This window comes from Harmonia axyridis, chromosome 3 (genome assembly GCF_914767665.1).
Source record: "Harmonia axyridis chromosome 3, icHarAxyr1.1, whole genome shotgun sequence".
Classification (NCBI taxonomy): Eukaryota; Metazoa; Arthropoda; class Insecta; order Coleoptera; family Coccinellidae; genus Harmonia; species Harmonia axyridis.
In genome coordinates, this window is record NC_059503.1 from 1,801,313 (window position 1) to 1,828,277 (window position 26,965).

At 35.7% G+C, this 26,965-nt stretch overlaps 4 protein-coding genes across 5 annotated transcripts; 3 read left to right on the top strand and 1 right to left on the bottom strand.

Moving 5' to 3' along the window:
• Nucleotides 1–6,429: 6,429 nt before the first annotated feature.
• LOC123676231 (solute carrier family 22 member 1-like) lies at nucleotides 6,430–14,283 on the top strand. Of its 2 annotated transcripts, none has more exons than XM_045612010.1 (8): nucleotides 6,430–6,959; nucleotides 11,793–12,018; nucleotides 12,074–12,180; nucleotides 12,467–12,621; nucleotides 12,823–12,937; nucleotides 13,073–13,572; nucleotides 13,827–14,008; nucleotides 14,062–14,283. In XM_045612010.1, exons 1-8 carry the CDS (start codon nucleotides 6,805–6,807, stop codon nucleotides 14,221–14,223), a joined length of 1,602 nt encoding a protein of 533 aa, XP_045467966.1. In that variant the 5' UTR covers nucleotides 6,430–6,804; the 3' UTR covers nucleotides 14,224–14,283. The 2 variants fall into 2 exon arrangements, with proteins under 2 accessions (XP_045467966.1, XP_045467965.1); XM_045612009.1 differs by lacking the exon at nucleotides 6,430–6,959 and adding an exon at nucleotides 10,260–10,760.
• Nucleotides 14,284–15,022: 739 nt separating this feature from the next.
• Nucleotides 15,023–17,431, top strand: LOC123676363. Its single transcript, XM_045612225.1, has 5 exons — nucleotides 15,023–15,638; nucleotides 16,606–16,705; nucleotides 16,860–16,949; nucleotides 17,004–17,159; nucleotides 17,212–17,431. The coding sequence occupies exons 1-5, from the start codon at nucleotides 15,124–15,126 to the stop codon at nucleotides 17,269–17,271; spliced, it is 921 nt and encodes a 306-aa protein (XP_045468181.1). The 5' UTR covers nucleotides 15,023–15,123; the 3' UTR covers nucleotides 17,272–17,431.
• On the bottom strand, nucleotides 17,364–19,166 carry LOC123676362 (dihydroorotate dehydrogenase (quinone), mitochondrial). Its single transcript, XM_045612224.1, has 6 exons — nucleotides 18,914–19,166; nucleotides 18,654–18,860; nucleotides 18,401–18,600; nucleotides 18,158–18,349; nucleotides 17,675–18,024; nucleotides 17,364–17,619 (listed from the first exon to the last, which is right to left on the bottom strand). Exons 1-6 carry the CDS (start codon nucleotides 18,926–18,928, stop codon nucleotides 17,429–17,431), a joined length of 1,155 nt encoding a protein of 384 aa, XP_045468180.1. The 5' UTR covers nucleotides 18,929–19,166; the 3' UTR covers nucleotides 17,364–17,428.
• Nucleotides 19,167–19,470: 304 nt separating this feature from the next.
• On the top strand, nucleotides 19,471–26,964 carry LOC123676138 (periodic tryptophan protein 2 homolog). The gene is made up of 14 exons (XM_045611862.1): nucleotides 19,471–19,582; nucleotides 19,637–19,749; nucleotides 19,804–20,027; nucleotides 20,085–20,437; nucleotides 20,540–20,798; nucleotides 20,860–21,027; nucleotides 21,221–21,473; nucleotides 21,624–21,798; nucleotides 21,932–22,242; nucleotides 22,325–22,472; nucleotides 24,860–25,181; nucleotides 25,238–25,312; nucleotides 26,402–26,615; nucleotides 26,703–26,964. The coding sequence occupies exons 1-14, from the start codon at nucleotides 19,565–19,567 to the stop codon at nucleotides 26,836–26,838; spliced, it is 2,769 nt and encodes a 922-aa protein (XP_045467818.1). The 5' UTR covers nucleotides 19,471–19,564; the 3' UTR covers nucleotides 26,839–26,964.
• Nucleotide 26,965: the final 1 nt, after the last annotated feature.

Here is a 26,965-nt window from a genome sequence, read left to right on the forward strand (position 1 = left end):
ATTTGATCTGCGACATCCCGAAATTATATCATTTGTTTTTGGTTATTGGTTTCAAGGATTGGTGAGTTGTTGAAGCAGTAGTCCTTATGGCAGGAGATCTCCTTTACGTACTTTTTTGAAATAATATCATGTCGTTTTTCAATTTTAAGTTGAATGTCATAAGTGACACTTATGTGTTGCATTTCGTTCTAGACAAAATGGATCCAATGGTTTCGGTTAACTCAGGAATTTGAGTCAGAAAATAGACCAGACCTCGGACTAAATTAAGTTGAGCTGTGATATCCATAGATTGTGTTTGAGTGTTCTTAACAGATCAATTGAAAAGTCCCCGGTCTACCATAGTAAAACACATTTTTTTGTCAAAATTCGATATTTCGATACCATTTTTATAGTACGATTTGTCTTTCGCTTCAAAATAGACCTCAGTTTCGGCGATTACTTCTTCATTGGCGCTAAATTTCTTTCCAGCGAGCATTCTTTTGAGGTCTGAGAACAGGAAAAAGTCGCTGGGGGCCAGATCTGGCGAATAAGGTAGATGTAGAAGCAATTCGAAGCCCAATTCATGCAATTTTGCCATTGTTTTCATTGATTTGTGACATTGTCTTGATGAAACAGCTCCTTTTTTTCCTCAAAAGGGGCCGTTTTTTAACGATTGCATTCTTTAAACGATCCAATAACGCTATATAATAATAGCCGTTGATGGTCTGGACCTTTTGGAGGTAATCAATGAATACTTTGCGCATCCCAGAATACTGATGTCATAACTATGCCAGCTGACAGTTGTGTTTTTCCTCGCTTTGGATTCGGTTCATTGTGTGCAGTCCACTCAGCTGACTGTCGATTGGACTCCGGAGTGAAATGATGGAGCCATGTTTCATCCATTGTCACATATCGACATATCGACACAGGTTTATTGCACTTAAACAGCTTCAAACACTGCTCGGAATCATCAACACGTTGTTGCTTTTGATCGATTGTGAGCTCGCGCGGCACCCATATTGCACACAGCTTTCTCATGTACAAATATTCGTGAATGATATGATGTACACGTTCAGATGATATCTTCACAATGTCTGCTATCTCGATCAACTTCACTTTAAGGTCATTCAAAATTATTTTGTGAACTTTTTTGATTTTTTCGTCCGTGACAGCCTCATTTGGGCGTCCACTGCGATCGCCGTCTTCGGTGCTCATTTCATCACATTTAAACTCAGCATACCAATCAATGATGGTTGATTTTCCTTATGCAGACCCTGGAAACTCTTCATCAAGCCAAGATTTTGCTTCAACTGTCTTTTTTCTCTTCTAAAAGCAATATTTTATCAGTACACGAAATTCTTATTCTGAATTCAGAGCAGCCGCGCTCAAAATTTAAATAACTACATAAGGTGATTGCTAACCTCCGATGTGGAGAGAAGAAGATTCTGAAATACATTCCTTTACTGAAATTTACCTTTGATTTTTCGAATTATAGAATTGGACAATATATAGTTTTAGTTATTTCCGTAATAAAGTTATCTAGTTGATTGGGGTGAAAAACATCAATATTGAAATATAGAGTAACCAAATTTTCTGGAAAGTCTCTAATTCAGAATTTTTCCATACTTAATCAGTAAAAATCATTCAACCCGATACTCTCCTGAAATAATAAGATATTTTATTTATAATTGCGGCACGTTTCTTGGCCCAACCCAGTGGGGTGTAGCTCCAAGTGGAGCATATTGCACCACTAATCCCTCAAACACTCGACTAAGCTCACAGTTGCAATCAAGGGCGCGTGCGATCATCTCGAGAGCTCACAGATCTGGATCGGTCTCCCATGCTTTGTGCGGGGGTCGAGAGGTCCAAGGGTGCCCAAGTGGCACTTAATTCCGCTTTTATTGCGGCCAACCGGCCACACTCCATTAGTTATTGTGTTCGGGCAAAAGTTAACCACTAAATTATGACGATACAGCACAATAGTGGTGCTCCAAAACGAATCGGGGAATGTTCTATTACAGTCTCCATTGTGTGTTGGCTGCGTCCGTTGCTCTAACTGACGAACAAATTGCTAGACAATGGATATACGTCGATAATGAATGCGTTCTGGGAACGGGAATTGCAGGCTGCTAACAACAGGATACTTCTTGGCTTGAAACAAGTCTAATATAGGGTTTCATTTTGATACTGAAAATAAAAGAGCATATTTCATGAAAAATCGATGGATTCATTCAATTGTGACATTAAAGAGAAAAAAAGAATATTGATGAAAGGGTCAATTCGCCACTATGGTTGTTTAGCTCCATATTCTTTTCTTGAAAACTTTCGTGGTCATTTAGCATATTTGCATGTACTTGATAACGTAAATAATTTCATCTTCAAGGTTTTGAATCAATTGTGAAAGTTGTTGCAAGCAACAGCAACATTTGTATACATGATAAAGCTGTGCGCAAAATGGGTGTCGCGCGAGCTACAATCGATCAAAATCAACAACGTGTTAATAATTCTGAGCAGTGTTTGAAGTTGTTTGAGTGCAATAAATCTGAATTTTTGCGTCGATATGTGACAATGGATGAAACATGGCTCCATCATTTCACTCCGGAGTCCAATCGACAGTCAGCTGAGTGAACTGCACACGATGAACCGAATCCAAAGCGGGGAAAAACACAACAGTCAGCTGACAAGGTAATGGCATCAGTATTCTGGGATGCACAAGGTATAATATTCATTGATTACTTCTAAAAGGGCCAGACCATCAACAGCGATTATTATATAGCGTAATTGGGTCGTTTAAAGGATGAAATCGTTAAAAAACGGCTCCATTTGAAGAAAAAGGGTGCTGTTTCATCAAGACAATGCGCCGTGTCACAAATCAATGAAAACAATGGCAAATTGCATGAATTGGGCTTCGAATTGCTTCTGCATCCACCGTATTTGCCAGATCTGGACCCCAGCGACTTTTTCCTGTTCTCAGACCTCAAAAAATGCTCGCTGGAAAGGTATTCAGAACCAATGAAGAAGTATTCGCATAAACTAAGGCCTATTTAAAAGCGAAAGACAAATCGTAACACAAAAGTGGTATCGAAAAGTTGGAAGATCGTTATAATCGCTGTATCGCACTCGAAGGCAACTAGGTATGTTGAATAATAAAATCGAATTTCAACATAATGGAGCCATTGATAGTATTGATACACCATTACAGTAGAGCAACTACACCAAAGGCAAAGTTGCCTGCTTTGCCACTTTTTGAACACTTGGAATCACTAGGATGATGTTTATTTTTATTTTTTTCAATTTTTATAAATAATATGTAATATAAAAATGTATGTAACTGGCTGGAAGACTGCGTTCGATAGCCATTTGATTTACATGATCAATAAATTTAGTTTCTCTCTCTCTCTCTCTCTTCTCTCTCTTTCTCTAAAATCGAATTTTGCCAAAAAAATTTGTTTCATTGTGGTAGAACGGGGACTTTCCAATTGGACTGTTATATTCTGAAATAAATTTTTCCTTTTCTGAATTTTCCTATTCTGAATAACAACTTCTATTTATGAATTACAATTTTGATCTTCTGAAATTCAATTTGCTTTTCTTCATTATTTAGGACATTTCAGGCTTTTTGAATTACAATTCCGGTAAGGGTTGTCATCAAATTTGATTTTACTATAAATAACTGTAACTATTTATGTGACTGACAAAGCGATCTTTCAAATATGATACATCAGAAACTTCTTCCTTCAATTCGCGCATTCATTTAAATGCAATAAGAGAGGGATGAATAGAAATAGTGCTAATGCCAAAAAAGTGAATAAGCCATTCTATCAAACCCCCGTAGTCTGTTTGCCCTTGGCCAAATACGGAACTATTTGTGATGTTAATAAACTGAATCCGATTTCGATTCGGACGTAATGTACTGTTAATATTAGCACAAAAGGGGGTTCTCCGACTCACTAGATTATCGGGCGACACAATAAAGCTCGACAAATGGCCACTAAAATAAAATCACGCTTCCTCGGTCTGCGAATGTGGAGGAGAAAGAGATTATTGAGACGAATTTAGTTGGTAATAAGGGTGGTTTTGATTCGATTTGAGTGGACGAACATTTGGACGAATTATTTCGTCATGATGATGATAATTTTATAATTACTGATATTACAATTATTCGAAACGTAATGGGTTTCGAACAGGCTCCTTCTTGGTTTCTTATATTCAAAAAAATTATATAAAACTTCTTAAATCTCTATAAAATTGTTTAAATTTTTGTTGGCTTTATGTGATGAATTCTCAGATGTAGATAGATTTCAAGAAGAGCTCAAATAGATGATACTAACGAGTTTATCATTTATTAGATCACAATGAAGAAATAGTTAATATTGATAGGTACGCCGTAGTAATAAAACACTACTTATATTATTAATTGATGAATCCTTCAAAATTGCAAATATCTCGGTGTTGAGATCTTCTAGGTAAGAACTGATTGCATAGGAAATTCTCCATGACAACAAATATTGTTGTAAATCAGACCATAAACTCTCTTAATAAAATTTCTTAACCGGATTTTTTGAGACCCAATGGTGCCATCTAGGAAGAGTAGCTCGAACCCGGTAATGGTAAAGAGGTACTCATCACAGGATTCTATACGTGTTAAGCCGCGGAAAAAATTAGTCTAGTGAAATGCGAGTAGATGGCTTGTAGCCAAATTCCCTACTGATTGGAATTTTTGATTTTTTCTGAAAAACTGGCAAAATTCGAGTGTCACCAAATCCTTATACAGCCTTGATCATAATTCATGCGTTATTTGAGATGTTTGCAGGTCGTAGATGCTGAGTTAGGCTTCGATTGATAGCAGAAAAGCTCTTCTATATATTTAGAGCACAATTTTTTTTTTTTTTGCCAAATTGGGAATATCTGACTTTTGAGCTATGTTAGGAGGAAACTGATTGCAGGTTACAATTCAGCATGGAGAATTATTCATGAGATCCGATTTTGAAGCTGATCCGACAACATTTCTGAACCAAAATTAATCCCACAAAATTCGAAATATCTCGAGTTTGGGATCTTCTAGCGAGGAACTGACTGCAAATGGGGATTCAGTATAGAATATTCTCAATGACATCTAATTTTGAAGTCGAACCGAAACCAAAACTGTTTTGGTTTTTCTAAAAAAATCGACCGATCGAATTTGAACTTTTTATGGTGAATTCAATGGGTTTCAATAATGTCGATTCCGAATTGGTCATCGATTGGAATCAGAAAAATTTGTCTACATGTCTAAAGCACTATTTTTCTACAATATTTTCTATATCTCAGCTGTAATGGGTGGTGGGAAGAAACCGATGGTAGATTAGTGCTCAGAATCTAAAATTCTGCATTTGTCAGATGTTGAAGGTCCTTCGGGGCCAATTTTTTTTTCAAAAAATCCCACAAAATGCTGGATATCTCAGTTCACGGTGCTTATAGGAATTAGCTGATTGCAAATCAGTATTATGCGACGAGATTTCCTCATGATATCACCCAGATCTGGCTAAAAAATTTCCTAGTAAAATTTTCCTAATCGGATATTTTTTTGAAACACAATAGTGTCATCTAGGAGGAGTAGCTCAAACCCGGCAATGGTGAGGAGGTACACATTACAGGATTCTATAAGTGTTAGGCCGCGGAAATTATTAGTTCAGTAAAATGCGGATAGATGGCTTGTAGTCAAATTCCCTACTGATTTTAATTTTTGATTTTTTCCGAGAAACTGGCAAAATTCGAAGGTCACCAGTTCTGTATGAAGACTAGATCATTATTCACTCGTTAATTGAGGTTAATAGATTGTATAGATGCCGAATTAGGGTTCGGTTTTTAGCAAAAGAGAATTAGTTCTTCATATAAGCACAATTTTTTTGCGAAATTGGGAATATCTCAGCTTTGAGGAGTTTTAGGAAGAAACCGATGATAGGTTGAAATATATGGAAAAACCTGAAATGCGATATGCGAAGTGAACCATACATATTTTGATTCTTGACAATTCAGGAAATAATTTGATGGATGCGTAAAAATGTGAAACAAATTAAACGTATCGTATTATTCAATTTGTAAACCTTGTAGAATAGAAGGCAATTAGAGCCAGTTTTGTAAATAAACCTACTAATGAAATGCCCTTCTTGAAATTTCAGTGGTTGCCGATGTAGCATAATTTCTAGCTACTTACCACACGAATATATCAAAAAACATTCATGATTCATTCATGAAATGGATTAAAATATCAAACTCTGAAGTCGAGCGTAAGAATTTACTTACCAGTGTGTTATCTAAAAAAACTACAAATATGTCATAAATTAATATATTCGACATTTATTTAGCCATATCTAATATATTCGACATTTATTTATGTTCTAGATAAGGAAACTAGAGAATAAAATCTTCATATGATAAAACTAATCGCCACTTCCAACAGTCTAGTCTGGTGACAAGCTGTACGGCAGAGCGGATCGCGTGTGTTCCCTTTATCGACGTCAAATTCTCAGAAAAGATTTTCTCGCTAGAAAAACCTGTAGATTAGTGAAGAATTACTTAAGTGGGACCAATTACAAAGCGTAATAGTAATCAGTAATAACAATGAGGTGCTAAAACGGTGTGTACTCTACATAATCAATAAAGATTTTCCTGGCTTGCGCGTTAGTTTGCACCTGAGAATTACATATATGAAAAATGAGCGAATTCAGATGACCATGTCATTAAAAAAAAGTATGAGCAAATCAACCTGACGTTTTCGTTAGTCCATTAAATCTGCGCTATCAGACGATTTTTTTGTCGACGAATATCTACAGGTGGTTGGCAATGAAAGAGACTGACAGTTTGAGTGACATTTTGGATGAGATTGGTGTATTTGGAAAATTGCAGATTTTGGCCTTCTCCTTGGTTTGCTTAAATGTTCTCTTCAACTCTGCAGCTCATGTAGCTTACGTTTTTACCACTTTGGAAACTGACTATAGGTAAGCTACAAGTGCAAACATCTTCTGATAAAATGCTTCGAAAAATTCTTGATATTCATCTTACTTTTCAAATTTAATAGCACGAAACACTGAAGTGAATTTTTGAAAATTTGATGATCAATTTTGGAATCTGTGACACTTATTCAAATAAATTTGATTTAATTTCCCTTCAGGACAACAGATATTGGAGCATTAATTAACTTTATATTTATAATAACCCTACAGAAAAAAATCCATAGCGGTTGAATCAGAACTGCTGAAATTTCTGGATCTTCGGAAAATGATCCCTCGTGATTTTAAGGACAGTTTAAGGAGCGAATGATGAAGGAGCATATATGCTCCTTCATCATAGTACCATACACTCATTACCATTTTATTCAAAACAAATCTAAGCTTTTCTGGCTTTCAATCAATTCAACAAAATGGCGAATGGAATTTATTCTTAGTATTCTACTAAAAAAAAATTGACCTATATTTTAATCTCAAGTAGAGATTATCAATTTTTTTATCTACACATTTCTATCCTCGACATTTCGTTTCGAACGCAAATGGAAATATTTTTAAAGAATTCTATAGACGAGACTTTCAACAAATTTCGTGTTAATCTCAAGGTTTGCTTTTGAGATAATGATATTGCACATGGAAAGGATAGAGATAGTGGTTCATTGGTCAGACACAATGACTATTTTCTCTTATCTTGTAGGAAACATTGTATTTTATCGTAGACCCAGGTGAACTAAAGCGAGATTAGAGAGGAATGTGAGATGAAATTAGATCAGAAGCAATTTAACAATAGAAATTTCCTGAAACAATTGAATAATCTTTTTGAAACACATAAAAATAAGTCTAAGTTGATGGAGTGATCAGAGGTGTACTTGAAATAGTGAAAAAAATTTGATACTTTTGAAGGTTCATTCTAACCAAGGATATATCAATTCGATATGATGTCTGTATTTTGGAATTTTGAGCCGGGGATGGTCTCAAATGGTTCAACTCACATTCTCGCAGTTAATACCGTAACTTTCGAACGGAGAATCTAGAAACTCTAAATTTTAAAGGTTTGGATACAATTTGGTAATGAAAAAGAATAATTTTAAGATTCATGCAAAATTTCATGTTGAACACGTCACCAGAACCATAGAGAACCCAAGTGAAATATTGAAAAAAATTTGATCATTTTAAATGAAGGATGATTTTGTCATTGTCACTTTTCATTTTCCTTTGTGATTGTTGACAATGATAGATTCAGAAAAGATTGGGCATCTGAAAAATTTTCAACCTTTTAGGTGGAAACGTTTCAAAATTATAATGAAAGGTTTTCCAATAAAAGGTTTTATTTTGAATAGCACGCTATCTGGTCAGCTGTCACTTTTTAAGCTGTCATCTTTTGACATTTGACAGGTCAACACTACGCCATTACTAAGAATGGAACGATATAATCTCCAACAATGCACTGAAATTGTTAAAATACACCACAAAAATGGTGAAAATTTTGCAAATCACAGTTCGAGAAACTAAAGTCCTTTAAGGTCGTCGTTGAGCAACTTCTTGGTCAGCAAAAGTAAAATTGGTGAACAATTTGGGCTATACGCTCTATTAGTGATGACGTCACACACCGCCATTTTAGTTCTCCTGTCAGTGTTCGGAATCCAAACAAACAAATTGTCATTCAAATTAGTATGTTGTCGTTGAAGAAATTGGCCTATTTTGATAAATAAGATTATTTAAGGAACGATTTTACTATTAATTGATAGACAGAAGGCACGAGATTAATGCCAGTAAGTTCGAACTTAAAGTTCAACTAATAAACACGGCTTTTTACAAAATCTGGGGAATGATACAGGATTCAAACTTACTGGTATTAATCTTGTTCCTTCTGTCTATCAATTAATACTGAAATCGTTCCTCAAATACTTTTATTTATGAAAATAAGCCAATTCATTCAACGACACCGTACTAATTTGAATGACAATTTATTTGTTTGGATTCCGAACAGGAGAATCAAAAATGGCACACTAATAGAGCGTATTGAAATAAGTTTAGTAATTTGAATAATCGAAAACGTGTGCGTCGCTGCCACCATGGGCTGGTGTTGTGATCAGATCTCACTTATTCGAAAAAATGAGGCTGGTGAAAATGTTACAGTGAATGGATTGCGCTACCGAGCAATGGATAATTATTTTTTATGGCAGGTATTGAAAAATGTTGATGAGAACGACGTTTACCTATTTTCAACAACGTTTCAGAGTTAAACACAATTGGCCACCGAGATCTTGTGATTTAATACCTTCAGACTTTTTTCTTTACGGTTACGAAAAAGCCTTTAGTCCGGGAGCCAGTAACAAATATACATGACCAAGTTCCTCTCAAACGGTAATTAGTAGAATGCATCAGGTAATAGTAATAAAAAGCCTCGTGAACGTCAGCTGCGACTCTGCTGGGGGGGAGAGCGGTGGCAGCCCCCCAAACACGAAGAAAAAAAAATAAATTCAGTCATTTCCTCCCAACTGAAAATTTGTCAAATTGTAGCTAACCCAATATCTAGACGAAAAAATACAATCAGCTGGTGCCTCAAACATGAAAAAAAAATTTTTTTCAATGACAGCTCTGACAGCGACTCTGATAATGAATCAGAGAGTGCCACACTCGCGAGAAAAGGACTTTCTCCACATGTTGCACAATAATATTTAGTTACTTCCACTTTCTGATTCAGTATCAGAGTCGCTGTCAGAGCTGTCATTGAAAATATAATTTTTTTTTCATGTTTGAGGCACCAGCTGACGTATAATCCACCATGCTATAGCCAGCTGATTGTATTTTTTCGTCTAGATATTGGGTTAGCTACAATTTGACAAATTTTCAGTTGGGAGGAAATTACTGAATGTATTTTTTTTTCTTCGCGTTTGGGGGTCTGCCGCCGCTCTCCCCCCAGCAAAGTCGCAGCTGACGTTCACGAGGCTTTTTATTACTATTATCTGATGCATCTCACCAAGTATCTATCGAGAGGAAATAATCAACCAAATTTGCACCTGGCTCCCGGACTACTTGGAGTAGAATCCACTATTAAAATCGCACTCCTAATTTGTGAACACCATGTAAAAATATTGACCCAACCGAAGTGATGTTTGCAACAAAATATCATTTACAAATGACCACCTTTCGAAATAAAAAAAATATTTGTTCAGAAATCGTTCAAACTAATCACCTAGTAATTTCAGAAAAACACTAAACGTTATCTAAAACTAATCTAGTGCAGAAAGACTCCAAACAATGAGTTCCCACTATCAGTATCGATCTGTTGTGCTCGCCAATTGACACCGTAGCTAACAATGGTCTTACGAAAACCGGGACTTTGTACCCAAGACCCATAGAAAGGTCAACAATTCCCAGTTGATCTGGTCGTACTTGCTATCGGCAAAATTGCAATTTCGGATAGGGTGCTCCCTCTTCTTTTCTTTCCATACTCTCGAGTCGGTATACCTTCCGGTGTCTAGCTTTTCCAAAAGATATAGTCGTTTCCTGACTTTGTCCGGCAGTCGTGTAACTTTCACATAGACCCAGTTAAGTTCGAAAATAAATTCACGCGGCGCGTCAAATCCATCAGATGGACAGAGAAAAAAATGAGAGGGACGAACTGTTGCAAAAAAAGATGGACTACGACGTCCTAGACAAGATCTTGGACGGTATAGGGAACTTGGGAAGTGAACAGGTGAAAGCTATCTTCTTGGTTGGCGTGTGCATGGTGCTGTACTCCGCAACACACGTGGCCTACGTTTTTACTGCCATGGATCTAGACGTCAGGTAACTTTTTTTTTGAGGTTAGGTGATTTGACACTTTTCGAGTCAAGCCGTTTAAAAATACATCCGCCAGTAGTGGATGTAAACAAATCTTTCGTCATTGAATTGTAGGAATGCGAATCTGTTGTTATCTGTATAATATAAATCTTGATAGGTCTGATAAAATGCAACGACGTTAATTATTCGATTTACCTTGATCCGAATGAAAGTAACTTTATTATAATCAATCCTTTTTTCAAGTATGTTGTATGGAATACCAGTGGCGGAGTAAGGTTTGGGAACGCTGAAAAATACGAAATATGAAAATTGAATTGCATAATGTTATGGATGTACTTTCACAAATTACTTTGTATTCTTCGTATCAAATATGTTTAGAGAATGGCAAAAATTCAAAAAACAGCATTCAAAATTTCGATAACTTTTGGAAAAAATAATAGTTATTTGACAAATTTTTCGCAATGGTTCCGCAGTTATAGAGGGTGTTTTTTTTAGAGCTATAGAACTTCTTGTTGGTACCACAGCTCCTGGACATCATGGTTGTTCAATTCAGGAATGAAAAAGTTAGTAATCATGGCTCTATACCGATCACCATTGACTGTAACGTTCTGGCCATCATCGTTTTTGAAGAAGTACGGACCAATGATTCCACCAGCCCATAAAGCGCACCAAACAGTCAGTTTTTTTGGATGTAACGGTGTTTCGACATACACTTGAGGATTAGCTTCACTCCAAATGCGGCAGTTTTGTTTGTTGACGTAGCCATTCAACCAGAAGTGCGCTTCATCGCTAATGGACGTAGTGCGCGATACGTATTCCGCACAGAACCATTATTTTCGAAATAAAATTGCACTATTTGCAAGCGTTATTCAGACGTGAGTCTATTCATGATGAATTGGCAAACCAAACTGAGAATAAATCACTTGACAGCTGTTAAATCGGTCGCCATTTGAACAGTAATGCCAACTTAAAGTTATATACTTCGAAAAAAAACACCCGTTACCTTATTCAATATAGAGTAACCACGTTAATTTCTAGATGTCTGGTACCACAATGCGAGGAGTCCAGTCCAGGGTACAACTCTTGGTGGGTATCGAACGCCATACCTTTCGACAGCGACGATAATCCAGAAAGATGTAGTATGTATCTGCCCCTGAACTCAAGCAGCGCGTCCAACTGCACTGCCAACGCTTTCGACAGAAACCACACCGTCAAATGCAGTTCCTACTTCTTCAAGAACGACGAACACTATCTAGGAAGAGAAGTAGGATAGTCATCAGCTAAACTTGAATGGCTCCTTTATTTCGACCCTTTTTCAGTTCAACCTGCTCTGTAGCGACAACAAATGGAAACTAACCCTCGTTGGAACTTTGAATACGATAGGAATGTTCTTCGGATTGCTGATAACTGGTGTTATATCAGACAAGTAAGTACGTCCTTATGAATTATGTGTTTGCAATCAATGCAAGAGAAAGAAAATAAATAGGAGGGGACTGTTGAAATTAATATATTTTATTTTTTGGGAGATATGAATCGAGTCCAATATTTGACTGGTAATATTAGGTTAGATTCTCACTTATAAACTCTACCCAGTCGATTTTTTATGTGGCCAGAATGAAAAGATCAATGTAGAACATAGAGCCCAATATTTCTGTTACTTATTTCAAAATTTTCTGTTACTTATCTCCCCGTATTTGATCATTTTAAACCAGATACGGCAGAAAATTTGTACTTTTGGTAGGAATATCGACGTGTGGAGTGGTTGGAGTGATTAAAGCCTTCTCGCCTACCTTTGAGTGGTTCTGCTTCTTCGAGTTCCTGGAAGCTGTCCTTGCAGCTGGTAGTTATGGATGTGGTTTCATCTTAGGTGAGAAAGAACTATGTACTACACTATGCAAATTTTTTGACAGTAGCTTTATTTACATATACAAAACCAAATGGTAGATGTATGCCAGTTGTTCATAGAAGATATAAAAACCTACCAAATAAAAAACAGATCGCAAATAACTACAGCAAAAAACTTATTTCTTTTCGTAGTACTCTCTCTTTCAAATGGTTGAGTTTGCAGGTGTTGAGCTGGTTACTCCAAAGTTGAGGGTACTAACAGGCTGTATATCCTGTTGCTGTTACGCTCTTGGTGAGGTCCTCATTGCAGCTGTGTCATGGGCAGTGATGGATTGGAGGTGAGCAAAAGATTTCCATACATCCTTTCATCCCAGTTTTCTTGAATCTTTGTTATGATAGCTCAGCTCTTGTGGGCTTTACTCAGCAAAAAAAACCAGTTACGACTCGTATAGATTTTATTACTTCATTTCCAGAATGATCTTGTACCTGGTATACGGTCCGTCCATCCTAGTGATCTTCATGTGGTGGTCAATTCCCGAATCCATAAGATGGTATCTGAGCAAAGGCCGCATCGAAGAACCTAAGAGAATCTTGAGGAGCTTCGCCGAGGCCAACGGCAAGCAGATTTCCGAAGAATCGTTGGACAAGCTCAAGCTCATCCTCAAAGAACAGCAGGAACTACACGAATCGGTAACTTTCGTGGACCTGCTCAAGTCCACGCCTCTATTTCTGAGGTTCCTGAATTGCAGCTTCTGTTGGATAACCTGCGCCTTCTTGTTTTACGGCATGACGTTGAACTCGGTGACGTTGTCGTCCAACAGCTACCTAGACTTCATCTACATCTCCCTGACTGAGATACCTGCCTACTGCTCTGCAGTTTTTATAGCTGATAGGATAGGGAGGAGGTACTCCATGGCTCTGTCCTATGGTCTGACTGCCGTTTCTTGCTTTGCCTTCATATTCGTCAGCAAAGGTGAGTACTTATGTAAGGGTTTTCCAATAAGATGTTTTATATTGAACAGCCCGCTATCTAGGCAGTTGTGACTTTTGAAGCTGTCAACTTTTGACATTTGACAAGTGAAAACTACGTCATCACAGAAAATGGAGCGATACATGCTTCAAACACGCATTGAAATTGTTAAAATGGACTCTCCACATAGATTTTATTGTAATTTCAGGTTATACATTGGTGGGATGGCTTTAAAATCTTGTTAATCCCCGTTTCAGATATTGTTTGGCTCAGAATCATCATCTATTGCATGGGTAAATTTGGAGCGACTTCAGCCTTTATACTCATATACGTCGTAGCCAGTGAAATATTTCCAACATCTCTAAGACATACGATGATGGGAGTTTGCTCCATGGTTGGCAGGTTTGGTTCTGTTGCCAGTCCGCAAATTCCTTTACTTGTAAGTCTATCAGGTAACTTTTATTTTTGTAACTAACGAATTTTTTTCGACAGGGTGACATATGGAAGCCCCTTCCTCTTCTGCTGTTCACATCTCTGGCAGCTGTGTCTGCTTTTACGTCACTTTTCTTCCCTGAAACCCTTAATATGAAGCTTCCTGATACGATAAAAGAAGCCGAGCGTATAGGTAAAAACTCAACGGATAACAATAAATGAGAAGTATTATTCGATACCGCCGATGAAATTGTAGATAAAATATATATTTTTTTATTTGTATTTGCTTGATTTCAAGAGGAGTTCCCTGTCCATGGGTATTATTTTATGATTCGTTCATTCTGGAAAAGTAAAAGACCGGTAGAAGCAAAATTTTCAATCGAAATAACATGTTACCTCTATAATCATCGAAAATAAACATTGAAAAGGAATAATAAACATAGTGAAAACTCGAGTAATCGATCTTTTTCGTCCCAAAAATTGTAAAGTAAATAGACCAAAACCATTCATTTTCTTAATGCAAATTGGGAATTTTCCTACGAAATTTTATCAGTATTGTTGTCGAACAATTTTCTGGTTTTCAGTGAAAATGAAGAAAACGGAAGAAAAACCGAAGGCTTTTGAACATTTATTATCAATTTATCGGATAATCGTTATCACCTATCCCAAACCATTCTTCGAAATCAATTATTTCATGTTGACAAGGTTTTATATATTTACAATAATGTTAGGTTTTTTTTCGTGTCTTGGATTAGCATTCCATTTCATTGAAATATCAGGAGCAGGTAAAATAAACTATCTATTTGTGTATCTGCCAATAAGAAATCTCTTAAAAAAACTTATGTAGAAGAAAATTGTTAATATATCCGAAAAAGTGTCTTCACAATGGCCATTTGAAATTTAAGAAAAGTCATTTTTAGCAGAGCAGTGAGGCAATGAAGACATTTGTTCAGCATCGCGAGTTCTGCAACAATTCGAGCACCAAAAGCCAATTTTACTTTGATGCGTCATATCTTAATATATCGAGATGTTATAATCTGAAAGACTCTGTGTATCCTCCGTTTTTTAGGGCCTCAATACAGAAACGAACAGATAAATGACATAAACGCTGCATTACAAGTAATGATAGCTGCAGGCTACTTCACAACACTATTCCTAGTTGCCGATAAAATGTTCAGTTTCTTCAGAGCACTACAGCACAACACACCAGTCGACATAGACCACGTGATCAAGAAGTTCGAAAGGTTGTCCCTATGGTACTACAGAACCACTCTGTTCATGTGTTTCGTTTACGGCTTGGACAACACCATCAAAGATTCCAATTGTGCCCTAAAAGACGTGGTAGAGGAAGGCTGGACCTTGGTTTGTGGTACCCAATTGCCTGAGCTGTTTCCAGTTCGGCTGGGTGGCTTCCTCAAGGTCTGTTTGAAGACAATCGACTGGTTTACGTTGATGTGGATGTTCCCTAGCGCGTTAGCCATTCCGGCCTTTGGTCTTGGAAGTATCGATATGATTGTTGGTAGGGTCAGACATCTGAAGAGGATGCTTGCTAGGGTCAAGTTTCAAGGAGAAACTAATGTGGAGTTGGCTAGGAGCCAATTGAGGAACTGCATTAAGTACTTCATTGAGATTAAAAGGTATAGCTTTTACCTCCTTATGTCGAGTAAAGAATTTTAAAAGGCTCTTCAAAAAATCTCCTAGTCCTTCGGTTTTAAAAAATCAGCAGTCTATAGTATAGAGTGTTTTTATTCGAGGTATATAACTTTAAGTTGGCATTACTGTTCAAGATGGCGACCGATTTAACAGCTGTCAAGTGATTTATTCTCAGTTTGGTTTGGCAATTCATCATAAATAGACTCACGCCTGAACAACGCTTGCAAATAGTGCAATTTTATTTCTAAAATAATGGTTCTGTGCGTAATACGTATCGCGCACTACGTCCATTTTATTTTGTTTAGCGATGAAGCGCACTTCTGTTTGAATGGCTACGTCAACAAACAAAACTGCCGCATTTGGAGTGAAGCTAATCCTCAAGTGTATGTCAAAACACCGTTACATCCAGAAAAACTGACTGTTTGGTGCGCTTTATGGGCTGGTGGAATCATTGGTCCGTACTTCTTCAAAAACGATGATTGCCAGAACGCTACAGTCAATGGTGATCGGCATAGAGCCATGATTACTAACTTTTTCATTCCTGAATTGAACAACCCTGATGTCCAGGAGCTGTGGTTCCAACAAGACGGCGCAACATGTTACACAGCTCGTGCCACAATTGATTTATTGAAAGACACGTTTGGTGATCGCCTATTTTCACGTTTTGTACCTGTGAATTGGCCTCCAAGATCTTGTGATTTAACACCGCTAGACTACTTTCTGTGGGGCTATGTAAGGTCATTGGTCTATGCGGATAAGCCACAAACCCTTGTCCATTTGGAAGACACCATTCGCCGTGTCATTGCCGATATACGGCCACAAATGTTGGAAAAAATCATCGAAAAAACACCCTTTACAATGAGAATTCTCTTTGTCTTTCAAGTTATTTAACACCCTTTAGATTACATGAAGGTAATTCCAAGTGATTTCAACAAAAAATTCCTTTTTTAGTCTTGTCAACAATATGAATAGCTCTGTCAGTTTATTGTTTCTACCACAATACACCGTGATGAGTACCATATTGGCCTTACTGGAGTATCAAATGATTGTTGTAAGTTTGATTAAACATAACAATATTTTTATGAAGGTTTGTGGGATTCCCCAGGGATATGTTCTGTGTTACACATTCTTCATCAAGATGTGAATGAGGTTTTTTTTTGGAGTATTCCTGAGGTATAGTGTTTTTGAATACAATTATTTTTCAGCAATTCAGTGCAGCAACAGTTATAAGGTTTGCAGGTTGGGTATTAATGGAAATCATGATATGCATTAAGGGACAAACTTTGTTGGATGAGGTGAACTGGTGAATTCAATACAAATAGTATAAATTTGCACAATTTGTATTTCAGAGTTTAGATTTGGCTCAGTGCGTCTATGATATGGAATGGTATGAGATGCCCAGGGAATTGAGGAGTATGTACAAGATTTTTCATATGTCAGTACAGAAACCATTACATTTCCAAGCTAAACCTTTTACCTCATTGGATACTAAATTCCTCATGAACGTAAATACATATAGCGCCTCACAAAGCAATTTTTGAGAAAATTATATTTTAGGTGTTGAAAAGCTCGTATTCTTTGATGATGTTTTTCCGCACATGGTCTGATGAAATATGAATTTTAAGCCCCAAAATGAAACAATGAATGATATATGACTAGATATAAGACAGCAATTATCAGACATTGGTATCACAACAGAAACACAAAAAAATAACAAATTCATGATAATCCCAGTTTGGTTTTTTTACACTTCAACATAAATAAAGTTTATGAATCAGCTTGATTTTCCAACAGCTTCCCCAATAGTTTTGAACCCATCCTCCGCTAATAACTTGTCGAGACTCTTCTTGATTTCAGTAACTAAAGTGGGACCTTCATAAACTAAAGCAGTGTAAACTTGTACAACAACTGCGCCAGCTTTTATTTTTTCATAGGCATCTTCACCTGTACATATACCACCCACACCTATAAAATCAAGCCGTTGAAAAGATAAAAACTACCAAATTATTTTGTTACAAACCGATTATTGGTATTCCATTAGTTAATTTGTACATATCGGCTATCATTTTTGTTGATAGCTCTTTAAGTGGTTTTCCACTCAATCCCCCAGTTTGCTGAGCTTCTTCCTTACAGTTTAAACTGTTCGGTCTAGAGATTGTCGTGTTCGATATAATTAGACCATCGACCTGACATTCTTTTTTATTAATGACATCAGCTACGTCTTTTCTTTCTTCAAAACTCAAATCGGGTGCCAGTTTCAAAAGCAAAGCCGGTCTGTTTGGAACACTTTTAGCGGCTTGGACTACAGGAACTAAGAGATCGTACAACTCCTTTTTACCTTGCATATTCCTCAATCCTGGAGTATTAGGACTGTAACAGTTTTTTGAATCCTCTAAAAGTTCCATGATTGATGATATTCATAAAAATGATTGAATGCAATTCTAACAAGCTACCATAGCTTGAAGGAAGTTATGAAATGTAGGAGTAAAAATTGATAACCAACCTGCTTATATTTATAACCAGATAATTCGCTACAGGACCAAACCTTATAATTCCCTTAACATAATCACCAATGGGGTCTGGTGAAGTTTTATTTTTACCTAAATTTATTCCTATTATTCCATTATAATTACTTTCTCTTAATTCATAGATTCTCTTGAGAACTATCTCATGACCATCGCTATTGAAACCATATCTGAAAATTTTCACATTTTTTATGTGTTTACTATATTACCCTAGGACAAACCTATTTATAACAGCTTCATCCTTTTTCAAACGAAATACTCTTGGTTTTTCATTTCCATCTTGTGGTAAAGGAGTCACTGAACCTATTTCCACAAATCCAAATCCCATATCATTAAGACCAAGGACAGCTTCTGCATTCTTGTCATAACCCGCAGCTATCCCAACAGGATTATTGAATAAACTTCCAAATGCTTGAACTTTCTAAGAATACAGTAATGACATTCTAGATTCTCATAAAAGAAAAATATACCTACCAATGAATCTGGATCATTATATTTGCTTCTTGGCAATAACCTATACTTATTTATAATAACAGAAAATTGGTGAGCTTGCTCTGGATCTAAGAGATGAACTATAGGCATAACGTAAGTTTTGTAAAATTTTGTATCTTCTTTGTAAATGCATATTGCAGAGAAAGCTCCAAAGCTAAGTCCACACAACTTGACCATTTGCTTAAGTTTCTGTAATAGCACAACTGATAATAAAAATACAACTGTGAATTATATCTAATTACGTTTGAGAAAGACATGTTGTAAAGATAGATATCGTTTCAGATAAGAAATTAAAGATATCTGAAAAGTGTCTTAAGAAAACATCAGTTTTATGATTTTTTATGAGTCATTAATTGATGATGAAGTTCTAATTGAAAAGCTACAATTGATAATGAAGAATTTCTTCTGAAGAAATTCTTATTTTTTTCATCAAACAGGTAATCAAAGATAAAATTGACACCAAAAATTGCACAATCTTTAATTAATATATTAGGTTATGTTTATCTACATAGAAGAAATGTGGTTAGAAACCATCGACTATAGTTTCACATTTCTTCTTCTTAACTAATTTATACTAAAAAGTAAAAATATTCTCATAGCTTATTTACATATTTTAATTTTATAAATATTTCAAATACTGTTTTTTTCCTCCTTAAACAATGTACTTATTGTTTTCCGATCAATGGCCGAAAACATAAATGCAAAACTCGCATCAAAGACGGTAAGTAAGAAAATTTAATACTCTTTTATGACAGTGAAAGTTATCCACTTCTATGATAGTCATTCAAATTTTTATTGAGGTTAAGATGCATCTTAATTGAGGTTAAAAGGATCTATTCTTTCACGTTTGTTGATATTTTTGAATTTATGTACCTATTTTGTGATAATTTAGAATGAGGTTCTCATACAAGGTACTATAAAAACAAAAAAATTAAATTCTTATGTTAATCTTCTATCATTTTCAGTTCAGCAACCTGCTGGGGAGAGCTTATACAAGAGGCAATCTCGTATTCACACCTGATGGAAACTCGCTGATTAGTCTGGTATCGAATAAAATCAAAATTTATGATGTGAGAAAGTGAGTGTCTAGTGCAAATTATTTTTCTTAAACTAATACTTGTTTCCTTTTCAGTTATAAAGTGGTCACTTTACCAATAGAGAGCAGATTCAATTATGTTTGTATGGATTTAAGTCCCAATGGTTGTACCTTGATAGCTATCAATGAAGAAGGTGAAGCTCATATGATAAGTTTAATCTCATTGACAGTTGTTCATAGCTATCGTTTCAAAGGAAAAGTTAGGTGTGTGAAGTTTAGTCCAGATGGAAAACATTTCGCTGTATGCAAAGAAAACAATGGTGAGTTTAGTTTATCTAACATTCACTATTATTATCTAAATACTTTTTTTTTTTCAGTTTTCGTGTTCAAAGCTCCTGGTCAGTTCTCAGGTCAATACAATCCATTCGTCATGGAGCGTGTTTTTCACACAGCTACTGATGAAACCACTTGTTTGAGTTGGTCGTCAGATTCTCGTTTATTGGCAGTTGGTGCCAAAGATATGACTGTGAGAGTTCATGCGATGGAAAAATACTCCAATTTCCAAATTACAGCTGTAAGAAATCATACAGATAGCATTGTTGGTTGTTTCTTTGAAAAGGACACTTATGACCTAACAACACTGAGTAAAAATGGTCAAATGTGCATTTGGGAATGCAATTTGAACCCTGAAGATTTGATACCACAAACAAAAACTTCAAAGACAAAAAAGGTAGGCTTTAAACTGACATATTTCTGTCCATTATGTGAAATAATCTACCACTAACTTCCATAGAAATTTTCAATTCGTTACATTTGTCATCACTTTTTTCAGAAAAAAGAAGAGGAAGAAGAAGACAGTATAGATGAAGTTAGAGCAATAGAAAGATCAGAATCCGATATTGCCAAAGCTCTCAGAAAACGTAATGAAGAAAGCAATGAATTAGATAACGATGACAAAGTTAAAACTTCAGATAAATTTTTTTATAAAAAATTAGACAGACATTATTTGGCCGATGAACCCAGAAAAAACGATAGAGAAGTGATATTATCGTCAGTAGATTATAATGTAAACATAAAAATCTTAATAGTAGGTAAGGAAACTTTTTCTTTTTCTATTTGTTCGATGGAGTTTTCAATATTGTTTAATTTCAGGTTTCTCGAATGGATCTTTTTACATGTACGAAATGCCTCATGTAAGTTTAATAAGTAATTTCAATGTATCCAATTCAAGAATATCTACTATGTCTTTCAATGGAACTGGTGACTGGATTGCTTTAGGGTGTTCCCTATTAGGAGAGCTTATCGTTTGGGAATGGCAGAGTGAGTTTTAACTATTAAGTTTGGTATATAGTATACAGTGTTTATTTCTTTTCAATTATTAATCATAACAAAACGTACAAATGACTAAAAACTAAAAAATAGTTTGGGAAATCTAAAAGAATTAAAAAAGTTTGAAAAGTTTTCCACTAAAAACTACCTCTAAAAAAAACTCTAACAATTTGTTCTTCTCAAGGTGAAAATTTCATACTGAAACAACAAAGTCACGGCACTAGCACATCGTGTGTCTCCTACTCATTGGATGGTAAGTGGATAGCCAGTGGTGGAGAAGATGGGCTGATGAAACTATGGGACGTTACTTCCGGATACTGTTACAAGGCCTTCAATGACCATTCGAGTGCTGTATCAGCTATAGCTTTTTGTGGGAATAAGAAATTCATCGTGACTGCATCTCTGGATGGTACTGTGCGAGCATATAATTTGGCAAGGTAAGTTTTAGTTTGTTTTCTAATAACAAAAGCAATATTATTCGTTTTTGTATTTTTTCCACTGGAAAGTTTAGGTCCAACTATCTGGGAAGTTTACAATTTGCTATGGTTTCACCTTTTTGTGATATTGTCATTGTTTTTTATTTTTAGCTATGTCAACTTCAGAACTTTTGCCGGCACCAGACCAGTACAATTTGCGTGTGTTGCTGTTGATTGTAGCGGAGAATTTGTAGCAGCTGGTGCTCAAGACGTTTTTGAAATACACTTATGGTCAGTTAAAACAGGCAAACTGGTGGAAATATTGAGTGGACATCAAGGACCAGTTGTAAGTATTTTTTTAAGGCTCATTCGAACAAATCAAACATCCAAAAAATTGATTTAGCCATTCTTATAAATTGTGTAACAACCCTAAATTGCTAGTTTATCCATTTTTCTTAATTTTCACATTTATTTTTCAGGGCAGTCTGGCCTTCTCCCCTCTCATAACCAGCACGACACTGGTCTCCACCTCTTGGGATAAAACGTTGAGGATTTGGGAAGCTATCGAGAAAGGTTCAGCTAATGAGAGCATTGAATTGACGTCAGATGGCATGTGCATCGTTTTCAATCCAAAAGGACACGAAGTAGCTGTGGCCACCTTGAACGGCCAGATACACTTCTTCGATGTGAAGACATCATCGCAGACGGGTACGATTGATGGCAGACTCGATCTTGGTAGTGGCAGGTCCGAGACTGACTTGATTACTGCGAAGAAATCGTTGGAAGCAAAGTAAGTTGCTATTATTATAATGATATGGCTATATTTTAGCGTTTTTTTGGTTGAAAATATTGATTTTGGTTTATTTTTCCAGGGCGTTCACAACCTTATGCTATTCTGCAGATGGAGAGTATATTTTGGCAGGTGGACAATCGAAAAACATCTGTATTTATCACATAAAGGAGAGGTTATTGGTGAAAAAGATCGAAATCACTCAGAATCGATCTCTTGATGCTGTAGATGTGAGTATTTTTAAAGTTGTCAATATACAGGGTGATTCACCGGGATGGCCTATTAGACGTTTATGGAAAACTAATCATAATTTCGAGCTGAAAATTTGCATATTGTGGTTTGAGACAATGATCTTTCTCCCTATAATATTTTCAGATCTCTACAACTTTCGGTTATACCGGAAACAGACTTCTACTTCCTCATTTCAAATGGCACACCCAGTATATTATTGCATCATTAGAAAGCTTTTTTGATGGCAATAGGCCATACCTTGGGAAAAATTCAACGGTTCATGAGTTATTGGGATTCTTATGAAAAAAAAGGTGGCGATTCATTTTTTTGAATATTTCAGCAGAAAAAGCTTTTTTCGAAAAATTTTTTTTCTTTTTCGATTCCGCAAATACGTAGTATTATAAGACTGTTTTCTGCTTGGACCAAAAATGTACAGGGTGTTTATAAGAGGATCATGAACTTGGACAACTCAAATTCATCAAAACTCAAGATTTTCAAATTAGAACCTATATTTTTTATAAAAGTTTAATGAGTCTTCTAGATGAAGGATATTTAATATAAATCAAATAATTTGACAACTTTGTGTCTAATCCTTCACAATAATATATCTGTATGATATATTCAGTTTATTTTTGTCTTGGAATATATTCCAATTCTAAAAATGACAAATTTAATAATCAACCAAAAGAAAAATTCAAAATGACTAAAACTGTACAAATGGAGTAAACGGTTAATAAATTGAACAACTAAATTAACATAAAGACAGACGTACGTTTCGGAATTTTTGTATTTAATAATACAATTTTTCCTCATCAGTGCCTTATAGTTCAACGGAATTATTAAAGTTTGTAAATTTAATAATTCCGTTGAACTATAAGGCACTGATGAGGAAAAATTGTATTATTAAATACAAAAATTCCGAAACGTACGTCTGTCTTTATGTTAATTTAGTTGTTCAATTTATTAACCGTTTACTCAATTTGTACAGTTTTAGTCATTTTGAATTTTTCTTTTGGTTGATTATTAAATTTGTCATTTTTAGAATTGGAATATATTCCAAGACAAAAATAAACTGAATATATCATACAGATATATTATTGTGAAGGATTAGACACAAAGTTGTCAAATTATTTGATCTATATTTTTTATTATTTCAGTCGATACTAAGTACAAAAATAGTTGTGATTACTCAAGTAAACCCTATACCTAAAATGAATACTTCAAGAGTTATCAGGGAAGAACTTCAAATGAGGAAAAACCGCTATTTATAACTGTGGAATAACTGTCTGTTACTTCCGTAAAACACAGAAAGAAATTAAATTCGATGTTTGGATAACTAAATTTTACATTTCATGAACTTTAATTAATTTTTCGTTGGGATTGTTGAGAAATCCATAAACCAATACAATTTTCAATTACGAATAATTCATTGCAATTCTTGACATGTCAAATTTAGTTATGAAAACATCGAATTTCAGTTTCTTTTTGTGTTTTTCGGAAATCGCAGACTAATCCACACAGTATAGCGGTTTTTCCTCATTTAAAGTTCTTCCTCGATAACTCTTAAAGTGTTCATTTTAGGTATAGGGTTTGCTTAAGTAACCCCCACTATTTTTGGACGTAGTATCGACTGAAATAATGAAAAATATAGGTTCTAATTTGAAAATCTTGAGTTTTGATGAATTTTAGTTGTCCAAGTTCATGATCCTCTTATAAACACCCTGTACATGTTTGGTCCTAACCGCAAACATAAAAATTATAATACGTATTTGCGGAATCGAAAAAAAAATTTTTTTGGAAAAAGCTCTTTCTGCGGTAATATTAAATAAAATGTGAGTCCCTATCGCCACCATTTTTTTCATAAGAATCCCAATAACTCATGAACCGTTGAATTTTTTCCAAGGAATGGCATATTGCCGAAATTGCCATCAAAAAAGCTATCTAATGATGCAATAATATACTGGGTGTGCCATTTGAAATAAGGCAGTAGTAGTCTGTTTCCGGTATAACCGGAAGTTGTAGAGATCTATAAATATTTTAGGAAGAAAGATCATTGCCTCAAACCACAATATGCAAATTTTCAGCTCAAAATTATGATTAGTTTTCCATAAACGTCTAATAGGCCATCCCGGTGAATCACCCTGTATAGAATTTTATATATTCAGATGAACAAAAAGTATTTACACTTTTTTGGTACTTGACTTGTAGATTTTTTGATTGCTTATTTTTGCTGATGTATTTAGTAACTTTTAATTTCTGAATATGAAAACATCGTTATCAAAACGTTCATAAAACTTTTGTAAATATTTCATGAATTAGAGTCAAATATTCTATCCATTGCTTGAACTCGAAAAACTTAATATTCAAATGCATATTTTTCCCATAGGATTTCATAAACCGTAGAAAAATGACCGAATTCGGCAATTTGGCCCTTGTGGAGGGAAGGGAAGAGAGGGTAGGTGGCCACGTGGCTATCAAGTTGCCCGGCGTAAGAAAAGGAGATTTGGCAGCCAGGGTGCACAAGCCGGAAGTGAGGGTTTACTCCCTTCAGTTCTCACCATCGAGTCAGCAATGGGCAGCAGCCACCACAGAAGGCATATTGATCTATTCGCTCAATATGGGCATGGTCTTCGACCCTTGGGACCTACAAATTGGCATTACACCGGCTGCTGTGAAAAAATCTCTCTCGGCGGAGGAGTACTCGCAGGGTATGTTCTTTTCTAGGCAAGTTATGATGTGTGTTGTTATTTGTTTCTTTTTTCAGCTTTAACGATGTCCATAAGGTTGAACGAGCCCAAATTGATCAATGAGGTGATTGAGAGTATCCCCGTTAAAGATGGTGAGTTTGTTTTACGTTTCGCATTGATAAACGGCTAAATAACAGGTGTTTTTTTTCGTGGTATATAACTTTAAGTTGGCATTACTGTTCAAGATGGCGACCGATTTATTCTCAGTTTGGTTTGGCAATTCATCAAGAATAGACTCACGCCTGATCAACGCTTGCAAATAGTGCAATTTTATTTCGAAAATAATGGTACTGTCCGGAATACGTATCGCGCACTACGTCCATTTTATTTTGTTTAGCGATGAAGCGCACTTCTGGTTGAATGGCCACGTCAACAAACAAAACTGCCGCATTTGGAGTGAAGCTAATCCTCAAGTGTATGTCGAAACACCGTTACATCCAGAAAAACTGACTGTTTGGTGCGCTTTATGGGCTGGTGGAATCATTGGTCCGTACTTCTTCAAAAAGATGATGGCCAGAACGTTACAGTCAATGGTGATCGGTATAGAGCCATGATTACTAACTTTTTCATTCCTGAATTGAACAACCATGATGTCCAGGAGCTGTGGTTCCAACAAGACGGCGCAACATGTCGCACAGCTCGTGCCACAATCGATTTATTGAAAGACACGTTTGGTGACCGCCTAATTTCACGTTTTGGACCTGTGAATTGGCCTCCAAGATCTTGTGATTTAACACCGCTAGACTACTTTCTGTGGAGCTATGTAAAGTCATTGGTCTATGCGGATAAGCCACAAACCCTTGACCATTTGGAAGACAACATTCGCCGTGTTATTGCCGATATACGGCCACAAATGTTGGAAAAAGTCATCGAAAATTGGACGTCCAGATTGGACTACATCCAAGCCAGCCGTGGCGGTCAAGTGCCAGAAATCATATTTAAAATGTAATGCCACAAGATTATCTTGCGGATAAATAAAATTCATGCCAATCGAATAATCCATCGTTGTTTTATTGCAATTTAAAGTTCTATAGCTCTAAAAAAACACCCATTACTTGAGCTTTGACCCGCTTTCTTTAGTTCTGTGGCAAATCTGTTGATTTTGCCATGCTTTGTAGAACAAAGTCGTGCGGAATATCTCAGTTTCACACAGGATTTAATGAATTAATGAATTTTTTCAGTTGATTTGACTGTTGGAAGTTTGAACCTACAATATGTAGAAAAGTTGGTGATTATATTAGCCGAACTTATGGAAAAGTCTAATCATTTGGAATTTTATTTGGTTTGGACTAAATCAGTCGTACGAAGGTTACCTGTACAAAAGGACAAAGCAATACCAGCACTAGTGGCACTTGAAAAAATTGTTCAGAGAAGATATAGAGAATTGTCTAAAATGTAAGTTTTTTACTTTATTTCAAGCATTATAATTTTACTAATATTATTTTCTGAAATTTTGCACATTTATAACTTCCAATTTTTCAGTAATGATTACAATGTACATACATCGAAGATAGCACTCAAGTTAATAGAATTAGCTGAGAAAAATTCTAAAGTTCGAGAAGTACCAGAGGATGCAAGCGACTCAGACTATGAAGATTTAATGGAGGTTGATTATTGAACATGTTCATTTGTTAGAGTTTCTTGTTGATTTTCATCTTTGTGTATATAGAATATAAAGTCAATTTTTGTAAAATATTTATAAGGACCTCTTGTGTCGAATATAAAATAAAAACCATACATTACAT